This window comes from Staurois parvus, unplaced genomic scaffold (assembly GCF_062004578.1).
Source record: "Staurois parvus isolate SC_StPar_1 unplaced genomic scaffold, SC_StPar_1.0 ptg000135l, whole genome shotgun sequence".
Classification (NCBI taxonomy): Eukaryota; Metazoa; Chordata; class Amphibia; order Anura; family Ranidae; genus Staurois; species Staurois parvus.
Window position 1 is genome coordinate 4,767,916 of NW_028317931.1, and position 26,325 is coordinate 4,794,240.

At 44.6% G+C, this 26,325-nt stretch overlaps 1 protein-coding gene across 1 annotated transcript in view; it reads right to left on the minus strand.

The window, feature by feature from the left end:
• The window catches only part of ZW10 (zw10 kinetochore protein), a 69,421-nt gene that overhangs the window by 13,543 nt on the left and 29,553 nt on the right, over window positions 1-26,325 (minus strand). Inside the window, exons 11-14 of the mRNA XM_089673081.1 lie at window positions 24,492-24,563; window positions 3,933-4,102; window positions 3,691-3,821; window positions 116-247 (exon numbers count right to left, since the gene is read on the minus strand). Coding sequence (XP_089529207.1) covers window positions 116-247; window positions 3,691-3,821; window positions 3,933-4,102; window positions 24,492-24,563 — 505 coding nt within the window. The remainder of the gene's footprint in view (window positions 1-115; window positions 248-3,690; window positions 3,822-3,932; window positions 4,103-24,491; window positions 24,564-26,325) is intronic.

The following is a 26,325-nucleotide window of genomic DNA, read 5'->3' on the forward strand; positions in this document are numbered from 1 at the left end:
ACAACCTGGAGCTCCACTTTAAGTGTATTAGTGGATGGATGAAGGAAGAGTAGAGATGGAAAGAAAAGCTATCGAAATTGGAGTAAAAAGAAAAAAATTATAATTTTTAGCTTACCTGCAAAGCAGTGATTTTGCTGATAATTTCTGTGATGGCTGTGTTCAGCAAGGTGCCCATAGCTTTGCAGTATAAACCCACAGGAAGAACATCCTGCCACACCTTTCCCAGGCGACTCAGCTGATGGATAACCTGTGAATTATGGATCCGTCAGACATATTGCTAAAATTTGTACCAGCACTCCTCTTAGGCCTGTCACCACTGGGTAGACATGAAAACTGTCAGTGTAGCGCAAGAGGGTGGGCAAAGACACAAAATATTACACAGTGTGAGGAACTAGACTACATGAAAGTGGCTCTACTGCAACAGAAGGAGGCAAATGGATTCAATTGGACACGTGTAAAGACCTGCTTGTACAATCTAAGTTTTAGACAGAATTATACAAAAATGTAAAGGTATTTTGACTCATACTGTACAATGAAGTGGATTCAGAAAACTGGAAGGAGGTTGCATGAAATGTTAACTGAATAACTTAGAACATTTTCTATCAAAGGGAATTTTAAAAGAACAATTCCCCTTTAGATTAGCCAACAACTATACAGTGCAAGAGCATGCTTGATTGCATGTACTTTGAACTGATCGTTTCTAAAGGTCTTAAAAGCGAATGTTTGGCTAGCTTAAATATCAAAAACAAAAAGTCCTGGGAGAGGAACTTGGGCGTTAACCTTTCCCCAGAACACCAGGAACACGTGCTTTGCTCACTACTCCTCCATGCCATGCAAATACCAGCAACTAGGCTATAAAGTACTTACCCGCTGGTATAAAGTTCTTATGCTGCTGAAAAAATACATCTCGATGCCTTGAACATGTGCTGGCAATGTAAAGAGGAGGAGGAGAGTATCATCCTTCATATAGTCTGGACTTGTAAAAAAAAACTAGATGGCTTCTGGTCTCAGGTGCAGGACCATAATAATCAGCTCACCGACTTTGACCTGGGTAGAGACACAGCCAAGTCTAACAGTTCACGTTAAAAACGTTGTTTTTAGTTAGCACATGTCTGCGACAACATGTGTAAGCTGTAGAGCCACTTCAAGGCACTCCAGTATTATCTGCAGTCATACCTATAAATTTTGAAAAAAAAAAAAAACCCAAACAAGGGCGCACTCTCATCGTGCATTACCGTGGTATAACACGTAATTTATAAAATAGAAATGGAAATGCCCATTATCACGTTGGTTTGCGAGTATACATCCTTTCTATTTAATAAATTACGTGTTATACCACGGTAATGCACGATGAGAGTGCGCCCTTATTTGTTTTTATTCATCAGTGGTCAGATTTCCCGATCTCAGAAGGGCAGCACCTCTTCGGTTGGCATTTGACAATTCCTTGGTTTGCATGAAGATTGGAGCGCTGGTTTCGTTTGTTTTTCTATAAAAAAAATTTTTAAAGCCTACATAGTAGGAGCACATACAGTATATAATAATGGATAGATTGAGGGCAGGTATGCCTGGAGGGAGCCCACCCATCCTTAAAGGCACAAGAAAACTGGACAGCCAACATACAACACAATGACAGCAAAGGTGTCCAGTACCCCACCAAATTACCAATGGTACAAACAAACAGCAACTGCCTCAACCTATAACTGGCCTTTGCAGCTAGGAGCACATGGAAGGGCGACGCATGTCAAATAACAAGAAAAATTCCCAGCTGGCAATTTTTCGTTGTTATTTGACATGCATTGCCCTTCCATGTGCTCCTAGCTGCAAAGGCCAATTGTAGGTCGGGGCAGTTGCCATTTGTATTGTTGGAAATTTCGTGAGGGGCGCACTGGACACCTTTGCTGCCATTGTGCTATATGCTTGCTGTCCAGTGCACACCTGTGCCTTTAAGGAGGGCTGAGCCCCCTCTATGCATACCTGCCCTCAATCTATCCATTATTATATACTGTATGTGCTATACTATGTGTTTCTACTATAGAAGCTCTCAAAATGTAAAGAGTTAGGACTGCAGATAATACTGGGGTTCCATGAAGTGGCTTCTGCAGCTTCCACATGTATTTGCAAATGTGTGCAAACTAAACCCATGTTTTTTACGTGAACTGTTAAACGGGACAATTCAGTTTGTTGCAGGCTGGCTGGTAAGTGAGCTGGGAATTTTTCTTTGTTGTAGTTTGTACTGACACAGAAGTACCTGCTTCTTCTATTGATCTCCCCAAAACAGCATTTTAAACAATCTATGCTGATCCACTTGCTGAATGCTGCTAAAACATTTATCCCGGCTCTATGGAAGTAGGATTTCCCGCCCCTAAGCTCACACAATACTTGTTAAGAATTGCAAGCATACATTCCATGGAAAGCCTCTCTGCCTCCTTGCATGGTGAGGAGGAAAAATTTCACAGGAGGTGGTTCCACTGGATACTGTCCATGTGCTCCCGGGAATATGAAAGGGTTCTTGCTGAGGGGAACTGAGACTTTTCCTATCTCCTACCCTTTCCCTACTCCCCCTCCCTTTCTTCCCGTTTTTTTCCCACATCTGTTCTATTGTTTCTTTTGGGGTGACCCCTATTAGAGAGGGTGAGGATGTTGGTCTACTTTTGTTTCTGTTTATACAATAATGCAGGCAGGATGCAAGATGGCCACAGTGTTTTTGACGTTTCTATCATGTCAACCCGAACACTGGATTCTTTCATTATTGTTCATGATCTTGCCTATTTGTTACTGTTGCTTGATTTGCTGTACAGTACTGACCTGCTTGCATCCTTGCCTGTACCTTCTGAAAAATGTAAATAAAGAATGTAAAAAAAAAAAAAAAAGTCCTGCACAAAGAAGAAAGTTCATTCTTGCCCCTTCTATTGCTGATCTGACTTGTCAAGAAATAGAGCTTCTTGAAGAATCTTCAGCATTCAACAAATATTTTGGGTGTGTTGGATTGTTATTCACTGCTGCACTGGTTAGTCACTGGTACGATCTGCTGACCCATATGCCACCACTGAGGATCCAGAGCGCAACAAGGGGACAGGAATCTGACACTACAGAAAATTCAGGAAATTCACTGGGAGGTGGAGCAAGTATGAACTGCAATAAACTATTTCAATTGCTAACCAATGCGGCCTCTGAGTGTGCTTACTATACTGTAGCAGCATCAGCTATATACAGTATGTCTTTTTAAGTCCATCAGAAGTACGGACGACTTCCCGTCTGCTGAAGGAACTAAATCAAGTTTGTTTGAATGCTTCTCCACCATTCAGAAGCTGCCTTGTATTTTTAGCAATGAATAAAAGGTTCCTCTGATTGGCCGAGGTGAAAATCGCAGCATTATCTTCCCACTTCTCCACCTCAGCCAATCAGAAGCCTTGTATTCATTGCGAAAAATACAAGGCTTCTTCTCAATGCCAGAAGAGCAGACTCGACTTAGTTTTGACAGCAGACGAGAAGTGGCCCATGCTCTTACTGTATTGTAGCTGATGCTACTACAGTATAATTCAGTACAGACAGCGGCCATATCAGTTAGTAATGTAAAAGGTTTGTCTGGGCTAGTAAACCTGGATCTCTACTTTAAAAGTGTATCAGTTTATTTTTGGTCCACCATTCTTAAAGGAAACCTTATGCCAAAATAGGAAAGTCCATTTTCACCTGTCGTATTGCCTTATGGGCTGCGGTGTAATTGTCTTCATCCTCCATATTGCTAAAAGATCTAGCATTTGATAAGCGGTCAAGCAGCTCCTCCTTCTGTGTACGCATCTGTGCCAGAAAAGTCTCTGTGCCTATGTATGAATGAAAAGGACATTTAAACACATGTACAAAACAGACTATCCGTTTACATTCTGTAATAATCTAAGCAGAAATCACTATACATGTCCTATTAGTATGCCCACCTAGTCGTCTGTAGCCAGGTACCATGTCAACAAATGTAGCCGCTCCATCGTTGAGCGGAGAAGGCAGATGATAGCGGAACTGGTGCCCGAGTGTTATTAGATGGTGGGCTATGTACATGCAGTTGTTGTGGTGAATGGCAGACAGCTGAGGAAGTTTCTGAAGGTTCTGTCTGTAAAACAAAGACAACCAGAATATGAATGTAGTAGCAGTAGCAAGACAAAGAAATACTGCGCACAAAAACAATAACCAGGGCTAAGCTTGACCCTTCACTTTCAAGTTACCGATACATGCTCAGGAATTTACACATTTAAAAAGAGACTTCAGCAAAAATGTTACATTTAAAGTGTTCATCTTTACAGAAAAATGTAAAGGTGAACACCAAACCCCATACACACCCCCAGTCCCTGCTGTACTTACCTTCAGGGCTGCCAAGCCATCAGCACCCCCACAGCTGCTCCAGGGATTTGAAATCCCTGCTCCTTTCTCGCTTCTCTGTTTGCGCTTCCAAGATGGACTAGATGGGTTCTGATTGGTCAGCACCGGCATAGACCAGAATTCATCTGGTCCATCCTGAAAGCGCAGACTGAAAACGTTGACTGAGAAGAGCAGGGATCTGAAATCCCTAGTTCACAGGAGTGGCTGAAGGTGGGTGCTGACAGCTTAGGTAAGTACAGTAGAGACCAGGGAGATGGGGAGTGTCCAGTGTTAGTTCACCTTTACATTTTGTCTGTAAATCTGAACTAATGCAGGCCATAGACGGTTTGTTTATTGGCTGATTTTTCGTTCGAAAAACGAAACATCGGTCGTTCTGTTGCCACCAATGATTGTGAATATCCGCCGTTTTTCAAAGATTTTCCAGCATGACCAATAAAAGAAATGAGGAGGAAAAGCGAAAAATCGGCCGATGCCATTGCCCCACTAAAAGTGCGAAAATCGGCCAATTATTCTTTCGGAAGAAAAATCGTCCGATAAACAAACCGTTTATGGCCTGCATAACTCTTTAAAGTTTATTCATAGCTTTTTTTTGCAGTTTTGGTTAGAAGAGGGAAAGGTTAAAACCCATCATTTTATTTCCTTCTGTCTGTGTCACGACAAGAAGGTTCCTCTTCATTTCCTGGCCTGGAAACACAACAGAAAGTGAGAAAAACACTCCTCTAAGACTGTTGTTAACCTCTTGCCGTCCGCCTGCTGTTTATAAACGGCAGGACGGTAGCAGTTCAGGGGCGGGTTACCGTTCATAAACGGCACCCGCCTTTTCTAGCTGTGCGCGCTCCCTGGGAGCGCGCAGCACCGCGATCCGGTGCCCGCTGTGTCCTCAGGACACAGTGAAACACCGATCGTCGGACGGACCTCTGTACGAGGTCCCAATCATGTGATCACTGATTGGCGAATCAGTGATCACATGCAAAGTAGTAAGCAAGATGTCACTTGTGACATCATTGCTTACTACGTGTGAAATCTGTGAATGATCACAGAGGTCACATGGTACAAGGCTATTCACAACAGCCTTGTACCATGTGACAAGCTGTGACCAATCACAGCTCACTCAGTACTTCTCAATGACTGCAAGAATGCAGACAGAGAGAAAGAGAAATTATTGCTTTTACATCCTAAATGGGTGTAAAAGCAATCAGTGTAAAAAAAAAATCTTCATCACCCCCCACAAGTAGTAGTGTCACCATGGTGACACTGTACTGCTAGGGTGACAGTATGCAAAAAAAAAATTAAAAAATAATAAAAAAATAAAATAAAAATGTAAAAAAAAGTTTAAAAATTATAATTTTTGGTTATAAACTAATTTGGATTTTTTTTTTACTAAAAAAATAACGGAATAAATTTTGGCCAAGATTTATGATGAAATATTTATTTGCAAAATTTTATTAAAAAAAACACTTTTTTTCAAAATTTTTGGACTTTTTCATTTACATAGTAAAAAAAATAAAAATCTCAGCGGTGAATAAATACCACCAAAATAAAGCTTTATCTGTCTCAAAAAAATGGTAAAAAATTCATATGGGTACAGTATTGCATGACCGCGCAATTGTCATTCAAAGTGTGATAGCGGGGGGGCGCTCGTGAGCAGCAGCCAGGATGGCTGCCTATTAATTTACTGTCTCGGCCGCCGGACACATCGGCCGATTTCTGACCCTCAGGGGGGGTCCCTCCGCTTCCTCCCTGGCCCCCTGTCCCTCCAGCACCCTGATGGGGAAAAAAACCCCGGCCCCCCGCACCTCCAGCGTCCGGCGGACCGTTCGGGAGGTTGCGGCCTACCCGCCGGAGATCGCGGGTGAAGCCGCGGCCTCGATTTTAGGCCGGCCGCCGGAGGCTTCCAGGACCCCGGCCGCGGATTCGCGGTTTTCGCCCCGGACAACAGCTGAAGCCCTGGCTGCAAGTTTGGGTCCCCTGCCATCACTACCTGCAGGTGAGATGGATCCTGGCAGTGGGGAGGACCTGGATCCCGAGCCATCCCAGCGGTCGCACATTCCATCCCTGCGGGATGCCGAGCTCCTGCGCCGCTTTAAAAGTATGCTGCAAACAGAATTGTCCTCCGCTACCACCAAGCTGGCCGACCGTCTTTCGCGGGAAATTCGGGATTTGGGCAATCGGACGAATGATCTCGAAGATAAAATAGACGCTGCGGCCACAGTCATTGAAAATCACGAACAGGACCTGTGCGACCTTAAGAAGGAATTGGCGGACGCACTTCTGCGGCTTGAGGATTTCGAAAACCGTTCCCGCCGTGGCAATTTGCGATTAAGGGGTATTCCGGAAACGGTCACGGATCTTACCTCCACTGCTACTGCTCTGTTTCAGGAGCGGACACCCACTATTCCCATTGACCGGCTCGAATTTGACCGCATACATCGTTCTTTGGGCCCCAGACGACCGGATGGGCCCCCGAGGGACATTGTCATCAAGTTTACTTATTACCGCACTAAGGAAACTATCCTCTTGGCGGCCAGAAATAACCCTGATCTTAGCTTCCAGGGGCACCGCTACCAGCTTTTCGCGGACCTCTCTCAGACCACTCTCCAGAAGCGACGCCAGTTGAAGCCCTTCACCTCGGTCCTGGTGAAACACAGAATTAAATATGCCTGGGGCTTTCCGTTCCGCCTCACCTTCACCTACCAGGGCCGCAGTCATTCTGTGGCTACGCCGGAGGAGGCCCATTCTCTCCTGGAATCTCTACATCTTCTCTCGCCGGAAGCTGCTGATCGGAGCCCGGCTCATTCCTCTGGATCCTCGGCAAGGCCGCCCCCTCTGGGCCGCATCTGGGAGCGGTCGTCCAACAGGAGGGGGGCTCTCCCTCAGACCCCTTCGCGATCAAGTCCTTCCTGTTCTTCTCCAGGCTGAAGATGCGCCTTGGAACTCCCACATATCGTCTCACCGAGGGACTACCCTGACGAGATTGTGAGTTTGGCCCTTAGGGCCTCCCCGGTTTGTCGACATTCTAGGTTGAGACTGCTCCGGCTTGCCCTTTTGGGTTTCATCCCGGGTTGGGGGGGGGTCTCTTCCTGGACTTAGGAATCGGGACTTTTTGCTGCCGCAGCCTGTTTTGGGTCCATGTGATGGTGCTTGGGTCTACGTGTGTGGCATTGGGTGATGGTTCCCTTGGGCTCCAGGGTGGGAGGTTGACCCGGTGGGCCTGGTTGGGTGGAGGGGGGTTGGCCCCCGTGGTTCTCTGGGTTTCTATGGGAGGGTCGTCGCGGAGGTTCCTGCTCCTGGGACTTTTAGTTTATTAAGATTTACTATATTCTATTATGTACATTGCCTTTTTGCCCCCTGAGGGCTTCTGTTTTGATGTTTCCATTTGCAGCCATGTGTCCGGTGGTAGAGTTACCCCTAACTGTATCCTTCATGTGTAGGATGCACGTCACCATTGGTGTGACACGATTGCACTGTTGTGTATACTTTTTGTGTCTTTTTCCTTTTTTCTTTCTTTGTTCTTCTCTTTTTCTCTGTTTTTTTTTTGTTTTTGTTTTCTGCAGGGTTCCGGGACGCCATGGTCCGATCGCCATTGGGAGTGGAAATTGCTGGCTGCTTTGGGCTTTTTTCTGCTGAGCGTGTTGCGTTGATACCGCCATGGCCTCACCCCTTTTGAAAATACATTCACAAAATGTTCAAGGCTTCAATTCGCCTCAGAAACGGACTAAAGTTTTTCATCACCTCAAGTCGCAACAAATAGATGTGGTATGTCTACAGGAGACCAGGTTTTCTCAGTCCTCCGCTCCGCGTTATCTTTCACCTCACTATCCCATCTTTTACACGGCCTCGGCTCCTGAGAAGCGTCGGGGTGTTCTGATAGCTTTTAAACGCAATCTCCCCTCTGTCTGTGCTCGGAATATAGCGGACCCCACGGGCAGGTATTTGCTTCTGCAAGGCACCCTCTGGGACCAGGAGGTTACCTTTGTCTCTTACTACGCGCCTAACCGTTTCCAGCATAAATTCTTTTCGCATCTTTGCACCATTATTTCTCGACACTCTAAGGGTCTTCTTCTTGTTATGGGGGATTCGAATGTTACCTTAGATTCCACACTGGATAGGCGCTACGCACAAGGAGCGACCCACTCTCATGACTTGGTGCTGGAGGAACGTATGCGCTCTCTTTTGCGGACGGCGGGGCTAGCGGACGTCTGGAGGGAACTTCATCCAACTGAACGCGACTTTACGTTCTATTCTAACCCTCATGACAGTTTCTGTAGAATTGATCATATATTCATGCAGGTCCAGCAACTCCCCTCGGTCCGGCGGATAACTATTCCCTCCTCACCCTGGTCAGACCATGATCCTTTGGTACTCCTCCTTGCCCTTTCCGGGTCAGAACGACGCCCTTTTCATTGGCGCATCAATGACTCTTTACTGACCACTCAGGCTACCTGCCAAGAAATAGAATTCTTCTTACGGACATACTTTACGGAAAACTCGGGATCGGTCTCTTCAGCAGTGCCCCTATGGGAAGCGCATAAGGCCACGGTGCGGGGTCATGTTATACAACTGGCTGCAGTCCGGAAGCGGGAGCGGGAACGTCGACTCTCGGAGCTTCATTCTCTCCTGGCCTCTGCGGATGCGCGTTGGAAGTCATCTCCATCCGTGGCCCATAAACGCGCTCGGGACGCTCTGGCGACAGAATTGGACCTCCTTGCCTCTTCGGAGGCGGAACGGGCCTTGCGTTGGACCAAACATAAATTCTATTCCTGTGCTAATAAGCCCGGTCCCATGCTAGCCAGGAAACTCAATTCTGTGGGGAAACCCCATAAACCGATTCGGGTTCGACTTTCCACGGGTGGCTGTACTTCTAATCCCCAGCAGATTGTTTCCCGATTCTCGGACTTCCTTTCGCGCCTCTATGCTGCCCCAGATCCCTTCCCTGTGGCCCAGGCAGAGGCATTCTTTCAGGACCTCCATCTTCCTGGATTAACCGAGGCAGCACAGGTGGCCCTCAACGCAGGTGTCACCGTACCGGAAGTGCTACAAGCAATCAAATCTTTACGGTCCACCGCGGCCCCAGGTCCAGACGGCTTCTCCGGTCTCTATTATAAAAAATTCTCAGCCCTATTGGCGCCCTTTTTAGCTGCCTACTTTAATGAGTTACGACAGGGCTCCTTGCCCTCTCTGGACGCACTTAGGGCACATATCTCTATGATTCCTAAGACGACCGCTGATGTCCAGGAACCGCAAGCCTTCCGGCCCATCTCTCTTCTTAATGAAGACTTGAAAATATTGGGCAAGATCCTTAGTTTTCGCATCAATAAATATTTGTGTAGCCTGGTCCACAGGGACCAAGTAGGGTTCGTCCCCGGGAGGCAGGCGGGTGATAATGTCCGTAAGGTGGTCCATCTTATACATTTTCTGCAACAACGGAAAATCCCAGGATTCTTACTGTCCTTGGACATATATAAAGCTTTTGATTCTCTATCCTGGGAATATCTGCGGTTTGTGCTGTCTCGCTGGGGTTTCGGGGATTCTATTCTCTCTTGGATTCAAGCCTTGTATTCCTTTCCTTCGGCTTCCGTTAAATACGCTGGGTATTTCTCGGATCCCTTTCCTGTTGGGCGAGGGACGAGGCAGGGCTGCCCGCTGTCCCCGGCGCTCTTTGTCCTGGCGCTTGAGCCACTGGCTTTAGCGCTCCGGACCGACTGCAATGTATCGGGAGTTCCATACGCGGGACAGGAGTTTAAGCTGAGCCTCTTTGCGGACGATGCCCTCTTGACCCTTACTAATCCTCTGACGACGCTTCCTAATTTGCAACGGGTTCTTGAGCACTTTTCCTTGATCTCGGGTCTACGTATTAATTTGGATAAAACCGTTGCTCTCAATATTACTTTGGCTTCAGATTTGGTTTCGCGCCTACAATCCCACTTCCCTTACCGGTGGGCTTCCTCTTCTCTTGAATACTTGGGCATTCGCTTGACCCCCACCTATGACTCCCTTTTTGCTGCAAATTATTATCCTTTGCTTAGCTCCTTATCTTCTCTTATGCATTCCTGGCAATTTCCGCACCTGTCTTGGATAGGACGGGTTCATTCAGTGAAAATGACCATCTTGCCGAAATTGTTATATTATTTTCGCACCCTCCCAGTGCAAGTTCCCCCTCATTTTCTTTGGTTGCTTCAGGCGAAGTTTATGCGTTTTATCTGGGCCAATAAGCATCCCAGAGTTTCTAGAAATACGCTCTTTGCTCATAGACTCCAAGGTGGTCTTGGGGTACCCAATGTAACTAAGTATTATCAGGCGAGCCAAATTGCCCCGCTGTCTATGTTGCACGCTTCCTCCGATGTTCCTCTCTGGGTCCTGCTGGAACTGCCTAATTGTGCCCCTATCGCACTATCGACACTTCTATGGCTTCCCCCTGCCCTGCGCCCTACGGTGCTGAGTCCGATGTTGCTCCATGGCCTACGAGTCTGGGACTCGGTACGTTACTCCAGTGGCCTGATGTCACCTTTCTTGCCCTTGCTTCCAATCGTTAATAACCCTCTTTTCCCGCCGGGTCTAGATCACCCGAGGGCATTTTCTTGGTGGGTGGCTCATGGTTTCTCACATGTGCGACACTTTTTGATTTTTCGGTCCTTTCCCACCTGGAATGTCCTCCGGGAGTCTCGGGATGTTCCCCCAGCGGAATTTTTTCGGTACCTTCAATTGCGGCACTGGCTACTCTCGCTGAGGGCCACTTCTGCTTTCCCATATCAGACATCTGCCTTTGAACGGCTTTGCCAGCAGCGTCCGGGCGCCCCGGGCCTTATCTCCCTTCTTTACGCAGCTTTGAACAGATGCTCGTCGCACACTTCTCTTTCATATGTAGTTCAGTGGGAACGCGACCTGGGAGTGGCTGTGGATCCGGAGGACTGGAATTAAGCCTGGTCACTCATAGCTAAATGTTCGTTTAATACGACCACGCTGGAAGCAGCCTATAAGGTATTGTTTCGTTGGTATTGGGTGCCGGCTCGTTTGGCCCAGGCTAACCCTGCCTGTAGTGATCGATGTTTTCGGGGTTGTGGCCATCGTGGCGATGTACTGCATATCTGGTGGTCATGCCCGAGGTTGGTTCGTTTTTGGTCTCGTGTGTTTGGCCTCCTTTTCACTTTGTTTCATCTCTCCATACGCCGGGATGCTCGGTATGTTTTGCTTCATTGCCCCATACCGGGCCTCTTGGCTCGTCAGCAGCGATTGGCTTCCTATTTGTTTTTATCAGCCACTAGGACAATTGCCCAGGCCTGGAAGAGTCCGTTTGTACTTTTTCAGGGGGTGCGGGATCGTATGACTACTATGATGCTCAATGAACAGATGTCAAGTATATGCAATGACTCTCAACATAAATTTTTGAAAATATGGGAACCGTGGTTGCAATATGCCTTTCCCACGCTCCCCCCGGCCAGTGTAGGGAGGTGATGGAGTTTTGTATTGGCGCTCATGGACCCTTGCTCTCTGGTGTGTGTTTTTGTTTTTTCTCTTTCTTTCTTCTCTGCTTTTCTTCTTTCCTTTTCTGTTTGTTTTGATGTGACAGTGGACAGCTGTCTTTAGTTGCGATAATCTGAGTTTCACTGATGTTATTGTTACCTATGTGCCATTGATAGCCCCTACGTGGGCATACGTTTTGCCTTATTGGAATTAGAGCGTTGTCTGCTCTATTATACATTTTCTATCGGTGCAATTGATAGCCCCTGCGTGGGCGTGTTTTGTTGCCTCTGTTTTATACTGTTTAAAATTAATAAAAACCATTGAAATACAAAGTGTGATAGCGCTGAAAGCTGAAAATTGCCCTGGTCAGGAAGGGGGTAAAAGTGTCCGGACAGGAAGTGGTTAACTGATAAAGCTACATTTTCTAACAAGAATATCCTACCTTTTCTCTTCCGGAGACAAATCCAGTATTTTGGATTTCATCACTTTCTTTCAAAGGGAGAACGGTCACCATATAGTGATGCTGAACCTCCATAACAGCGGCACACCAACAATTAAAACTTGTCAATAGCTCTAACCCCTTATCTCTCTATTGAAAACTAAAAAAAGTTTTAGTGTTTCCTTCACTAAGTCGTTCAGAGATATATGAGGGAACTTGGAACTGCAAGTCACAAAAAAGAATTTTTTAATCTATTTATTCATCAAACAACCTAAATTATCTTTAAAGTGTAACTATGGGGTATAAAAGCACCATATAGTCTGCAGTCTGTCTTTTAGCATTCACACCAGGTTTTTTTTTCCTGAGCCCCTTATAGCCGTTTTATTACTATTGTACTGCCAGTAGATTTTTTTCCCCCACTCTAACAGGGTGACAACAGTGTTGGATCTGCAGTAAAATCACATAGCAGCATTGTCACCCTATGGTCAGGATAGTCAGATAAATATCCGATTTCCGGTACACTTTAACCAAAATGTAAAGTGCAATGCCAGCAAAGACTTTTTACAGTTACAGCAACAATTTGTTTTTTCTTTTTTTGGAAGCATGGAAGCTGACCTCCAGCAGTGTTAGGTAGTCTGTCCCAGAACATGTCAATTTGCTTGACAGTTTGGCTTGCATGTAAATGTGGAGAAAAATATAAATAAAGGCATTTGAAATTTAAAAAGGGAATTCATATACATAACATTATCACTGCGCTCATCAAAATACAATGGGGGAATTATTAAAGGGCGACATGTCCAACCTTTAGAATTCAATAGGGCCACCGCACTGAAATTTGTTTACAAATCCCCCAATTGCATTCTGCTGTCAATGAAAAGTAAGGCAGACCACATAGTTAACTTGTTTCCCATCAGGCTCCACCCACTCAGTGACTTAAGTCATTTCCCAAATCTGGGTTTGCTATATGTGGGTAATGACAGAACCAATATCTCATGTCCCTTTGTTTATATTTAGCTTTCTACTGGGGAGTCTGCCAGCTGACAACTGAATGTGACCTGAGAAAGAGAATCTGTCACATTCATGACAACTTTCCAGCACAGACATACCCCAACCTGAGCACTTTTGTACCTGTGCACACTAGCTCAAAGCTGATCTTTAATTACCACCAGTTTCTTCATCTGCAAACTGGTGGTAAATCTTTACGTTTTTTTTTGCTTCCACAACAACAAGTTAATAAAGTGAATGATCAATTAAAAATAAATAGTGTAGTGCTAATAATACTAACAATTACGTGTTACAATGCACAAACTCTATATACATCCCCTACATATATATATCCAAGGTGATAAATCAATACATAAATAATAAAATAGTTGTGTCATACGTGAATTCCCTCACGGGGAATATTTAGTGAAAAAAGTGACAAACATTCCCCGTGAGGCATTGTAACACGTAATTGTTAGTATTATTAGCGCTACACTATTTATTTTTAATTGATCATTCACTGACTTGGGTATAAGTTTGGTGTCGGCAGCTTTTGAAGGATAGGATTCCATTTAAGCGCAGGAGGTTGTTTTTGGAATTTTAAGTTAATAAAGTGGCATTACTTAGAATGACCTACAGTTGTGTCCAAAATTATTCAACCCCCACTGAAATTGAGTGTTTTGGCCAGTTTGACATTGCTTTTGATCATTCAGTCATCTTGCTTACATTTACATTAAAGAGGCACTTGTAGGTCAGACAAATATAACATAACAGTTATAATGAAATAACCACAAATGTCTTTTCTGTGCTCACAGCATTATCAGTTTTATTCAACCCCCAAGTGACATTCAATCTTAGTACTTAGTACAGCATCCTTTTACAGTTATAACAGCTTTTAAACGTGAAGCATAGCTTGACACAAGTGTCTTGCAGCGATCTACGGGTATCTTCGCCCATTCTTCATGGGCAAAGGCCTCCAGTTCAGTCACATTCTTAGGCTTGCGCACTGCAACTGCTTTCTTTAAGTCCCACCAGAGGTTCTCAATCGGATTTAAGTCTGGTGACTGCGATGGCCACTCCAAAATGTTCCAGCCTTTCCTCTGCAACCATGCTCTAGTGGACTTGGAGGTATGCTTGGGATCATTGTCCTGTTGAAAGGTCCAACGTCTCCCAAGCCTCAGGTGTGTGACGGACTGCATCACGTTTCCATCCAATATCTCCTGGTACTGAAGAGAATTCATGGTACCTTGCACACGCTGAAGCTTCCCTGTACCTGCAGAAGCAAAACAGCCCCAAAGCATGATTGACCCTCCACCATGCTTCACAGTAGGCAAGGTGTTCTTTTCATCATAGGCCTTGTTCTTCCTCCTCCAAACATAGCGTTGATCCATGGGCCCAAACAGTTCTAATTTTGTTTCATCAGTCCACAGAACACTATCCCACAACTTTTGTGGTTTGTCCACATGGCTTTTGGCATACTGCAGTCGACTCTTCTTATTCTTTGGAGACAGCAAGGGGGTACGCCTGGGAGTTCTGGCACGGAGGCCTTCATTACGCAGTGTGCGTCTTATTGTCTGGGCTGAAACTTCTGTACCCACATCTGACAAATCTTTTCTCAGTTCCTCAGCAGTCACACGGGGACTTCTCTCCACTCTACGCTTCAGGTAGCGCACAGCAGTCGAAGTCAGCATCTTCTTTCTGCCACGACCAGGTAGCGTTTCAACAGTGCCCTTTGCCTTGAATTTGCGAATGATGCTTCCTAAGGTGTCTCTTGGTATGTTTAACATCTTTGCAATCTTCTTATAGCCATTGCCCTTCCTGTGAAGAGAAATCACCTCTTCTCTTGTCTTCCTGGACCATTCTCTTGCCTTCACCATGTTTGTAACCACACCAGTAAATGTCTAGAAGGAGCTGAGTATCACAGTCATTTTAAAGCTGCCTAATTGGTGCTTATTATGCTTGATTGCTGCTCGGTGACATCCACAGGTGTTTTCAATACCTGATGGAAAGCACCTGTATGAACCTCTGTTCTTCAGAGTGGTAGTCTTTAAGGGGTTGAATAATTGTGGCAATGAAGAAACCACATAAGAACCATTTACTACTGTATTACATAAACAATTGATGTCATTTTAGTTGCATTTGGGTAGTTACAACGTCCTTGTAGGATTTGATTCTGAATACAATTCCAAATGTACACTATAGTCCCTAAACCCCTTTACAGCATTGGGGGTTGAATAATTTTGGACACAACTGTAAATATGGTACATGCATAAGTAATGTTGCTGAAGGTGGCACAAAATAGTTCCCTGAATTAGGCACATGTATAGCCAGAAAAGTGATGTTAACGCTTTATTAAATCCCCAGAATATTTTTAATGTAGTAGTCCTCTAAAGTGGTTGTAAAGATACTTTTCTTACTATTATTAAAACAAACATATTATATTTACCTGCTCTGTGCAGTGGTTTTGCACAGAACAGCCCCGATCCTCCTCTGCTCGGGTCCCCAGCCAGCTCTACCGGCCCCTTCCCGCTGCCAAGTGCCCCCAGAGCAAGTTGCTTGCTCTGGGGGTACTCAAGTGTGCTCACTCCGAGCCAGCCCTGTATGCCCATAATATCGTATGTACTCTCCAGCGCCTCAGGATATGCACAGCCAAAAGGGAAGCCAAGGGTACCAGGACAGCGACAACCAAAGGAAATGTTCCAGGGGTGCAGCCCTCCTCAGACGGGGAAATCAGCCACTGGATAGAGAGAAAACAGGTGGCGCACACACCTAGTGCATTATCCAAGGTTTATTGTAGGAATGAAATAATAAAAACATACTCACAGACGAAGCATGTATCTAAAAAGCATAGAAAAATGACAATGGCAACAATGGCAGGCAAGGTGTTCTCACTGTCAGTGCGGTAAAATTCCTGACGCGTTTCGGGGACGAATCCCTTTCCTCAGAGCTGATGACCAACCTCTGATGCTGATGTATGATGTGTGGACAGAAAGAGCCTCGCATCAACAGCGAGGCTCTTTCTGTCCACACATCATACATCAGCATCAGAGGTTGGTCATCAGCTCTGAGGAAAGGGATTCGTCCCCGAAACGCATCAGACATTTGACCGCACTAACAGTGAGAACACCTTGCCCGCCGTTGTGGCCATTGTCATTTTTCTATGCTTTTTAGATACATGCTTCGTCTGTGAGTATGTTTTTATTATTTCACCTTGGATAATGCACTAGGTGTGTGCGCCAACTGTTTTCTCTCTATCTGTATGCCCATAAGACACACAGAGCATGGCTTGGCCCACCCCTTCCTTACTGGCTGTGACTGACAGCAGTAGAAGCCCATGGCTCTCGCTGCTGTGTCTCAGCCACCAAGAAGAGAGAGACCCAGGAGAGCTGAGGCTCTTGGGCACAGCACTGGATCGAGATGGGGCTCAGGCAAGTATTATGGTGGTTGAGGGGGCAGCTGCACACTGAACGTTTTTTACCTTCATGCACTCTATGAACCACTTCAACATTTAGAAAAGGTCTGCTTTAATTGGTAGGCAAGATAACGCAAAAACTTGTTACACGACCTCCATCAGCTACACAGTTAAAGAATACTTAGCAAATTCTAACATTACACCATCCTTGTCTGGCACCATTTAGTGTGACGAAAGCTCAGTAACATCTACAAAGCCTAAAGTCTACCATATGTTACAAACTAGTTATTTCAGTAACTTTGCTGAGAATTTTACAAACACCCAGCCTTCCATACTGCAGAACTTGTTTGCACATATTAACATACAACATGCCTTTTATCAGGCCAAAAGCAGAATATTCGTTATAACTGTTCATACAGCAGCTGCTCGCTCATGCTGATTTTTTTAGTGCACTTCTATAGGAAAGTACACTATTTAAAAAGCTTACTGCTAAAAAAATGGCATTGCTACAAAAAAGGCAATTCCCTTTATGCAGGTTTCCAGATTTAAAAAAAAAAAAAAAAATAGATTTGATCTTCCTAATTTTATTAGCGCTGCATGCTTTTATATATACATTTATCATTGAGGCCTTTGAGGTTTGCCTTTCATGCTAGTCGCTCCTTGGTTTTTATCCAGCGCTCGTATTCTCCATTCTGTTGTATACTCCGTGACTTAAGCTGGTCATACACGTAGATTTATTTAAAAAAAAAAAGAAAAAAAAAAAAGACACCTGCACTGGGTTGCCTCATGCAGAAAAAAGGAGCTCTACAGATCAAGACCTGTAGAAGTCAACCTGAATGAGTTTACGGGGGACCATGTTCTTTTAGACATGTTTTACCCAACTTAAAAAAAAATAAAAATAAAAAGGTTCTTTCATCTATGTAAACCCGAGACATCCTGCTTTTTTCTATCTAAGGGCTCAATATAATGAAGAAGACAAGGCATAAGTGGCAACGCTACAAGCAGTGCAGAACCACCCCAAAATTACAAAGTGAGAGGGAGATATGACAGAATATCCCACAAAGCAGCCAATAGGTTACATGTGGCAAAGAATTTGTAATTCTCTTCACCGAAACTTGTGAGTATCAGACTTCCACCACCCTGCACAGCCAGAGAGATTACTCTACTACTCCCTGACTCCCTGCGTTGGTGCGGTATGGGCGTCGCCGTGCGCGTTCGGTCATCAGAAGAGGGCGGCTTAGAGAAAAACACTGTAGAACTACCCTGAGGGTGCGACACTTGCCTAGCTGACGCTGGCCAGAAGATCCTCGCTGTGATCCAGTTCCCAGATGTGGATAACCAGGAGTTGGTTACTAATTACCCAAACGCGCATCTAATAGGCGCACCCTGAAAACCCATCTCTTCAGGGAAGCCTACCCCACCCCCTGCTAACTTGACCGATCTCCTCCACTCTTCCTACCACTCCATCCCCCACAGCTATCTCCTCCTGTGCCACCATCCCCTCCCTCCTAGATTGTAAGCTCCAAAGAGCAGGGCCCTCGATCCCCTCATGTTTTGCATTGTATTGGTATTGTTCTGTCACATGTTCTGTCCCCCTTTGTAATGTACAGCGCTGAGCAAACCATTGGCACTTTATAAATACTGTATAATAATAATTGCGCTATCCGGTTAGTGCAATCTACACTCATCTCCTTACAAGTAACACGGTCACAGAAGTCACCAATTGTTTTTCACTATCCTGCCTTGAAAGTTTCACTGTGCACTCCTTAACACTAACTCTGGACGTTTATATTCATCAGTATTGATCACATCTCTGAACGTCATTTTACCATATTATCTTTTTATGTATAAGATTAAGCCTTGAAGGGTTTACTTGTTTGGTATTTGCGTTTCAGGATATTATATTTGATCGTCCTAATTTTATTAGCGCTGCATGCTTTTATATATACATTTATCATTGAGGCCTTTGAGGTTCGCCTTTCATGCTAGTCGCTCCTTGGTTTTCATCCAGCGCTCGTATTCTCCATTCTGTTGTATACTCCGTGACTTAAGCTGGTCATACACGTAGATTTATTTTTAAAAAAAAAAAAGGAAAAAAAAGACACCTACACTGGGTTGCCTCATGCAGAGAAAAGGAGCTCTACAGATCAAGACCTGTAGAAGTCAACCTGAATGAGTTTACGGGGGACCATGTTCTTTTAGACATGTTTTACCCAACTTAAAAAAAAAATAAAAAGGTTCTTTCATCTATGTAAACCCGAGACATCCTGCTTTTTTCTATCTAAGGGCTCAATATAATGAAGAAGACAAGGCATAAGGGGCAACGCTGCAAGCAGTGCAGAACCACCCCAAAATTACAAAGTGAGAGGGAGATATGACAGAATATCCCACAAAGCAGCCAATAGGTTATATGTGGCGTCTGAACGTCATTTTACCATATTATCTTTTTATGTATAAGATTAAGCCTTGAAGGGTTTACTTGTTTGGTATTTACGTTTCAGGATATTATATTTGATCTTCCTAATTTTATTAGCGCTGCATGCTTTTATATATACATTTATCATTGAGGCCTTTGAGGTTCGCCTTTCATGCTAGTCGCTCCTTGGTTTTTATCCAGCGCTCGTATTCTCCATTCTGTTGTATACTCCCTGACTTAAGCTGGTCATACACGTAGATTTTTTTTGTTGAGCCGGTGTCCGGTGTTAGTTCACCTTTACATTTTGTCTGTAAATCTGAACTAATGCAGGCCATAGACTGTTCGTTTATTAGCCGATTTTTCGTCCGAAAAACGAAACATCGGTCGTTCTGTTGCCACCAATGATTGTGAAAATCGGCCGTTTTTCACACATTTTCCAGCATGACCGATAAAAGAAATGAGGAGGAACAGCGAAAATTGGCCGATGCCATTGCCCCACTAAAAGTGCGAAAATCGGCCGATTATTCTTTCGGAAGAAAAATCGTCCGATAAACAAACCGTTTATGGCCTGCATAACTCTTTAAAGTTTATTCATAGCTTTTTTTGCAGTGGGCTGAATGAAAACAAAAAAGCCTTACATGTTCCCCGCTCAGCAGTGCAGATGAAAGAAATCGCCTGCACTGTCTATTGTATTTTGACAGCTGGAACTGCTATCTGTCAAAATACCAGGACAATGCTTACATCTGAGGTGCTGTTCGGCTGACAATTTTTCACCCAGCTCCTTCAAATTTTCAAATCAAGGAATGTTGGGTGGGAGAAGGTTGAAAGGTCCACCCAATGAGGGAATTTCAGCCGTTACATCAGATACCATAGAAACATTTACTCCATGTGTGCCCAGCTTTAGCTTACAGCAATCCCCCTCCTTCCTGAAAAAGGTAATAGGTGCAGATTAATTGCTCAAGCAGACTGGAGGCAGATAGGTGACAAAGGAAGCTGTATTGCTAAACCATAATGCAAGTGTGTCACGTGCCTGCTGTGCAGTGCAAAAGATGTATCTAACTCCCAAGACTGAAAAAGGTCTCAGAAGCTCACAATGAAGACCGTCATAGATCACAGAAAGGGCACAATAAGGCAGACATCAGTTTCTTGTAAACAGAGAAAGGTACAATTCTGCACTTAAAACGTCCTAAAATACTAGTCCTGAACCGCCTGAGAGGACTTCTTTTCCGTCAACAAAATTGGAATTTAAAGTTAATAGCTTGCAGTTTGATTGATGGTTGTACATTGGCAAGCTGGTCAGGCCTGTTACAGATCTGCAATAACCTCAGTTGAACAGACTTGTAGCTCACTGACTCTTAATCCTTTACAATGGTTATAAACATAAACAGGACAAAGCTATGACTTAAGCCTTTCCTGTGCACTCTATAGGTTTGGGACTGATCTTGCAGAGCATCACCAATAGAGAACAGGTCTATAGAATTTACTTTTACGGGACTTTAGAGCTGTTTCTCAAGCTTTTTTCAGTTAAGGCACCTGGTAAAATTCTGCAGACATCCCATTTTGTAATGTTAAAACTAAGGGCACTAAAAAGCAGACATCAGTTGTAAAAAACTAAACTAATAGTTTTACATATTACAGCAACCTTCACAAAACATCCTCTGGAACTCACTACCCCAATCCATCAGACTGTCACCTTCCCTCCTCACCTTCAGGCGCTCCCTGAAAACCCACCTCTTCAGGGAAGCCTACCCCACCCTCACCTAACAGCTGTTCCCCTTCATTCCTCCTACCACTCCATCCCCCGCAGCCACTTCCTCCTGTACCACTACCCCCTCCCGCCTAGATTGTAAGCTCGAAAGAGTAGGGCCCTCTAACCCCTCGTGTACTGTTTGTTGTTGCTGTACTGTTTCATGTATTGTCCCCCCCTCTATTGTACAGCGCTGAGCAAACCCTTTGGCGCTATATAAACTCGATGTAATAAAAATAATAGAACACCCAACACTAGAGGTGGTTTATTCTTTCAAACCAAATACACCTTTGCACACAGGTACTGAATAGTATTCCAGTGTTTCTCTACTGGGGTCTGCTAATGTGACCCCAGTGTTGACAGAGAGGGACAGGGGGGCAGCAAACAAGGATGCTGTGCAGGTACTGGATGTTCTCTTTATCAAGCGATGAGGTCATCGATTGTTAGGTCATTGGATGTTAGGTTAGCCTAAAATGCAGGCTTCATCCACCATTCTAGCTTTTATACACTTTTTGGGCAATTTTTAGGCATTTTGTCAAGGCACTCCTGAAGAATCCTGAAGGCACCCTGGTTTATTAAAGGCTGCTTTAGAGTATGGCCAACACAACAGTCCTCTTAAAATGTCTCAGCCAGAAAGCATAATATCTTTGTGATTAGGGAATTACAAAAGCAGATTACAGAACACCACATTCTAGCTTTAAAGCAGTAACTTGGGCTCCCATAGATATGGGACTAAAGCTGGCCATACAAATAGATTGTTTTAATTCAGTCCGCAGGCTGATTTCTTCATGCACACTAAACAGCATGGATGGATGAGTCTTCTGCTGCGGTTATTGTATTCTGACAGTCGGTGCAACTGGCTGCCAAAACACCCAAACTGTGCCTGCATATGACTGGATGTAGGCACTGTTCAGGCAACAATTTTCTGCTCGGCTCCTTTGATTGAAAAATATCTAGCATGAGGGTGCCAGTAGGTCCACCAACAGAGCAAGTTTTATTGAGTTCCTAATGAACCAGATGACATTTTCTCAGTGTGAATACAAAATTGATGTCCACTCAGCATCCCTCAAATGGCCTGAAAGATTGTACCGCAAACAGCTTAGTATACAGGACTATGTCCAAAACGTATAGTTTTGCCACTCATTAGTTAAGGTGCCACAACAGGAGATAGTGAAAACACTGCTTTTTCTGACAGGACAGTTGGGAGGTATTAAAGTGTTACTAAACCCCGGACCCTGCATTCACTATATCTGGTCTCCCTGGACCCTGCATTCACTATATCTGGTCTCCCTGGACCCTGCATTCACTATATCTGGTCTCCCCGGACCCTGCATTCACTATATCTGGTCTCCCCGGACCCTGCATTCACTATATCTGGTCTCCCCGGACCCTGCATCCACTATATCTGGTCTCCCCGGACCCTGCATCCACTATATCTGGTCTCCCCGGACCCTGCATCCACTATATCTGGTCTCCCCGGACCCTGCATCCACTATATCTGGTCTCCCCGGACCCTGCATCCACTATATCTGGTCTCCCCGGACCCTGCATCCACTATATCTGGTCTCCCCGGACCCTGCATCCACTATATCTGGTCTCCCCGGACCCTGCATCCACTATATCTGGTCTCCCCGGACCCTGCATCCACTATATCTGGTCTCCCCGGACCCTGCATCCACTATATCTGGTCTCCCCGGACCCTGCATCCACTATATCTGGTCTCCCCGGACCCTGCATTCACTATATCTGGTCTCCCCGGACCCTGCATTCACTATATCTGGTCTCCCCGGGCCCTGCATTCACTATATCTGGTCTCCCCGGGCCCTGCATTCACTATATCTGGTCTCCCCGGACCCTGCATTCACTATATCTGGTCTCCCAGGACCCTGCATTCACTATATCTGGTCTCCCGGACCCTGCATTCACTATATCTGGTCTCCCAGGACCCTGAATTCACTATATCTGGTCTCCCAGGACCCTGCATTCACTATACCTGGTCTCCCAGGACCCTGCATTCACTATACCTGGTCTCCCAGGACCCTGCATTCACTATATCTGGTCTCCCCGGACCCTGCATTCACTATATCTGGTCTCCCAGGACCCTGCATTCACTATATCTGGTCTCCCCAGGCCCTGCATTCACTATATCTGGTCTCCCCGGACCCTGCATTCACTATATCTGGTCTCCCCGCACTCTGCATTCGCTATATCTGGTCTCCCCAGGCCCTGCATTCACTATATCTGGTCTCCCCGGACCCTGCATTCACTATATCTGGTCTCCCCGCACTCTGCATTCGCTATATCTGGTCTCCCCGGACCCTGCAGTCACTATATCTGGTCTCCCCGGACTCTGCATTCACTATATCTGGTCTCCCCGGACCCTGCATTCACTATATCTGGTCTCCCTGGACCCTGCATTCACTATATCTGGTCTCCCCGGACCCTGCATTCACTATATCTGGTCTCCCCGCACTCTGCATTCGCTATATCTGGTCTCCCCAGGCCCTGCATTCACTATATCTGGTCTCCCCGGACCCTGCATTCACTATATCTGGTCCCCCACAGTACACAAAACATGGAAATGCAATTATTTTAGTACATATACACTGCTAAATACCTTTTCTCATCAGCAGTTAGAGCAGTCTTGTGACTTCTATGAGTGTCGAGCTGAGCATTCTGCTATGAGTGTCCTATGAGCCTTAACGACCCCTGACCCTCTGTCTGGACAGTGGTGACTGGCCCTGTGCTGATCACATGCACCTTCCCAAAAACAAAAACCTCTCTACCAATACACACCAAACTGAGCATGCTCAGAGTGACTCCTAGAGCTCTGTACTATCAGCAGATGGATTGAAGACAGTAGAAGAAGGGGAGGATCAGAAAGGACAGGATCAAACAGCCCTTTTACACAATGTCAAAGATTAACCCCTTAGGTTCCACAGCAAGTATAACAAGCTTGCTTTAAGGTACAGACTGATTTTACTGTTGTGGGTTTAGTAACACTTTAAGAACAAAACTGGAGCCCAAGCACTGGATGCAAAGCCATTGTGTATTCTGCACTCATAACAGCGCTTAGTGGACAGGTTTAGCTTCACCACACCATAGTTAGTGTGGTGAAGCTAAACCTGAATAAGAGACAATTTTTTAAAAAGTCTAGGTGTACATGGGTTTTGCTTCTTGCTGAAGTCCCTTTTATTATCTCCATACTAGTCCTCAGCTTTTTGCAGAAGTTACTACAGACTTAATTTTTTTTCCAGAAACTGCAAGCATATTTTCCAACATGCATGCTTTGTGAATTAAATATCTGACAAGACTACTTATAATTTCAAAACGACTTGCTAAATTGCAGATCCTAGTTTTGCACTAGACTTACTTTTATGTAACCTCCCCATTATATGTTTTAGTTCTTTTCTCAAACATAGGCTATTTGAATGCTTTTTTTTTTTTTTTCCAAATTTTGCCAACACCCCAGCTCCTTTCTTCAAATCAAGACCTCTCAATGGCACTTGAGGCCAAGCGTGGGAAATGCTGCTGTAAATGTAAGCAAGAAAAAAAAAAAGAGAAAACGCATGGAGCACATACCGGGTCACCTAAGCACAAAAATCTGCACAGTTCATGCAAACACTTCAAGCCATGAGGTTCATGAGGATGCTGGAACACTCACTTGTGATACGTTGGGACAACATCATAGAACAGATGAAAAATGTTTCTGACAGTGTAGAATAGCTGGATGGAGCTGGAAAGAAGGGAAGGTGATGGAGAAAATAAATTACAACTACTAAACACAAGCATAAAAACATGCACAGGTATCATTAGGTAAAAAAGCAAAAAGTACAAGATTTATCCAAAGTATTAATATGGGTGTCATGGTCATATGAGCTGCTGCTTTCAAAACAAGGAAGGTCAGATTTAAAAGGACACATGTGAGGAGATAAATATGGGGATTACTAGTCCTGGTTTCTGCACATGAACTCCATACTTTTCTTACAGAAAGTACTGAAGCCAACAGGGACTGCATAAGAGCCAACTAACATGTTCAGAAGGAAAGCAGCCGTGGCATCGCCTATGTTTGTTTCATGACAGATTTCCTTTAACAGATATAGATATTCTTGCAAGATATCTCAGAAACGAGAATGACTGCAGAAGTGTGGGCACCCTTGGCCAAATGGAAGATTTGCTGGTTGTTGAAGTGAAAAGTAAAAAAAAACATGCTATATTCCAGAAAATGAAAATGACATATTCGCTCATCATCAATGACTGACCATCTTAGAAATATCTTAAGAAAAGTAATAAAAAGACCATTGGCTGGCTGCAAGGATGGTTTCTGCTACTAGACAGTTCAATATTTATCCCAACCTATTAAATTCATACAATAAAAATTGCCTATTCAAATGTGCAGACGGATAATCAAGGTCAAAGTTTAAAGAACAATAGGCAAAACCTTTTATTTTCCCCATTTTGGATAGAGCAAGGAAGGGTTATAACCCCTGTCAGATTCCCCCCTCCCCTTCCCATTTGTGTCCCATTGCGGAGATTGCCCTTCACTTCCTGTTCCATGACCAAACAGGAAGCAAGAGGAAATTCCTGCAAATTAAGGGAATTCCTTGGGGACCCCCAGGGCACCAGTACTAGTGTCCCCATTGGAAAAATTTCCCCTCTTTTACTTTTTCTGGGGACAACCCAAAATTTGTGATTTTCATTTACTTTCACAGATTATGGTAAACAGGACACAGAGGATGAATCTCCTTAACAGGGGCACAGATAGCAACAACAACTGACAGGTGTTCTAATCTCTCACCGCTCTATCCAAAACTAAATAAAAAAGGTTTTATTAATTTTTTCTTTATTCAAAAGCCAACTAAGACTAAAAACGTATTCTCACCCCCATTATAACCCTATTCTATGTAAACCTGTAAAGAAAAGATTTGTATACTTACCTATTCTGAGAATGCTCTGGTCCGGTCCCATAAGTTGTCAGCAGCAGTTTTAATGTAAAGGGGGGACAGCCAACAATGGATGCCCCATAGCAAGCCTATGGGTGACAATCTCCCAGGCATTTGCAGCCATTGTCAGTGATCTCTCCTCTACACAGAAGTCGCTGCTGGAGGCTGGAGAGATCATGTCATTGGACCGGAGCGGCTTCGGAATAGGCAAGTATTCAGATATTTCCCTAACAGGGTTAGATAGAACAGTCTTAGAATGGGGTGGGATTAGGTTTAGCCTTAGTTAGCTTTTGACTAAACCACTTTAACTCTAGACAAACCTTTTTTTATTAGGTTCGGCCATTTTGAAAAACTAATGACACTTGAAAGAATATACAAGTAAACGAAAGGTCTATTTCTATGACTTTAGCCAGAGCCAATTTGACCGTCTAGTTCACTAGGTACATTTTGTGTAAAATGGCATATATTTCTAAATCATGGACAAGATTAAAAATGGGATGGAGTTTAAGGGTCCTGTGACCACCGTGATTCGCTGTCACGGCAGTCACATGATCT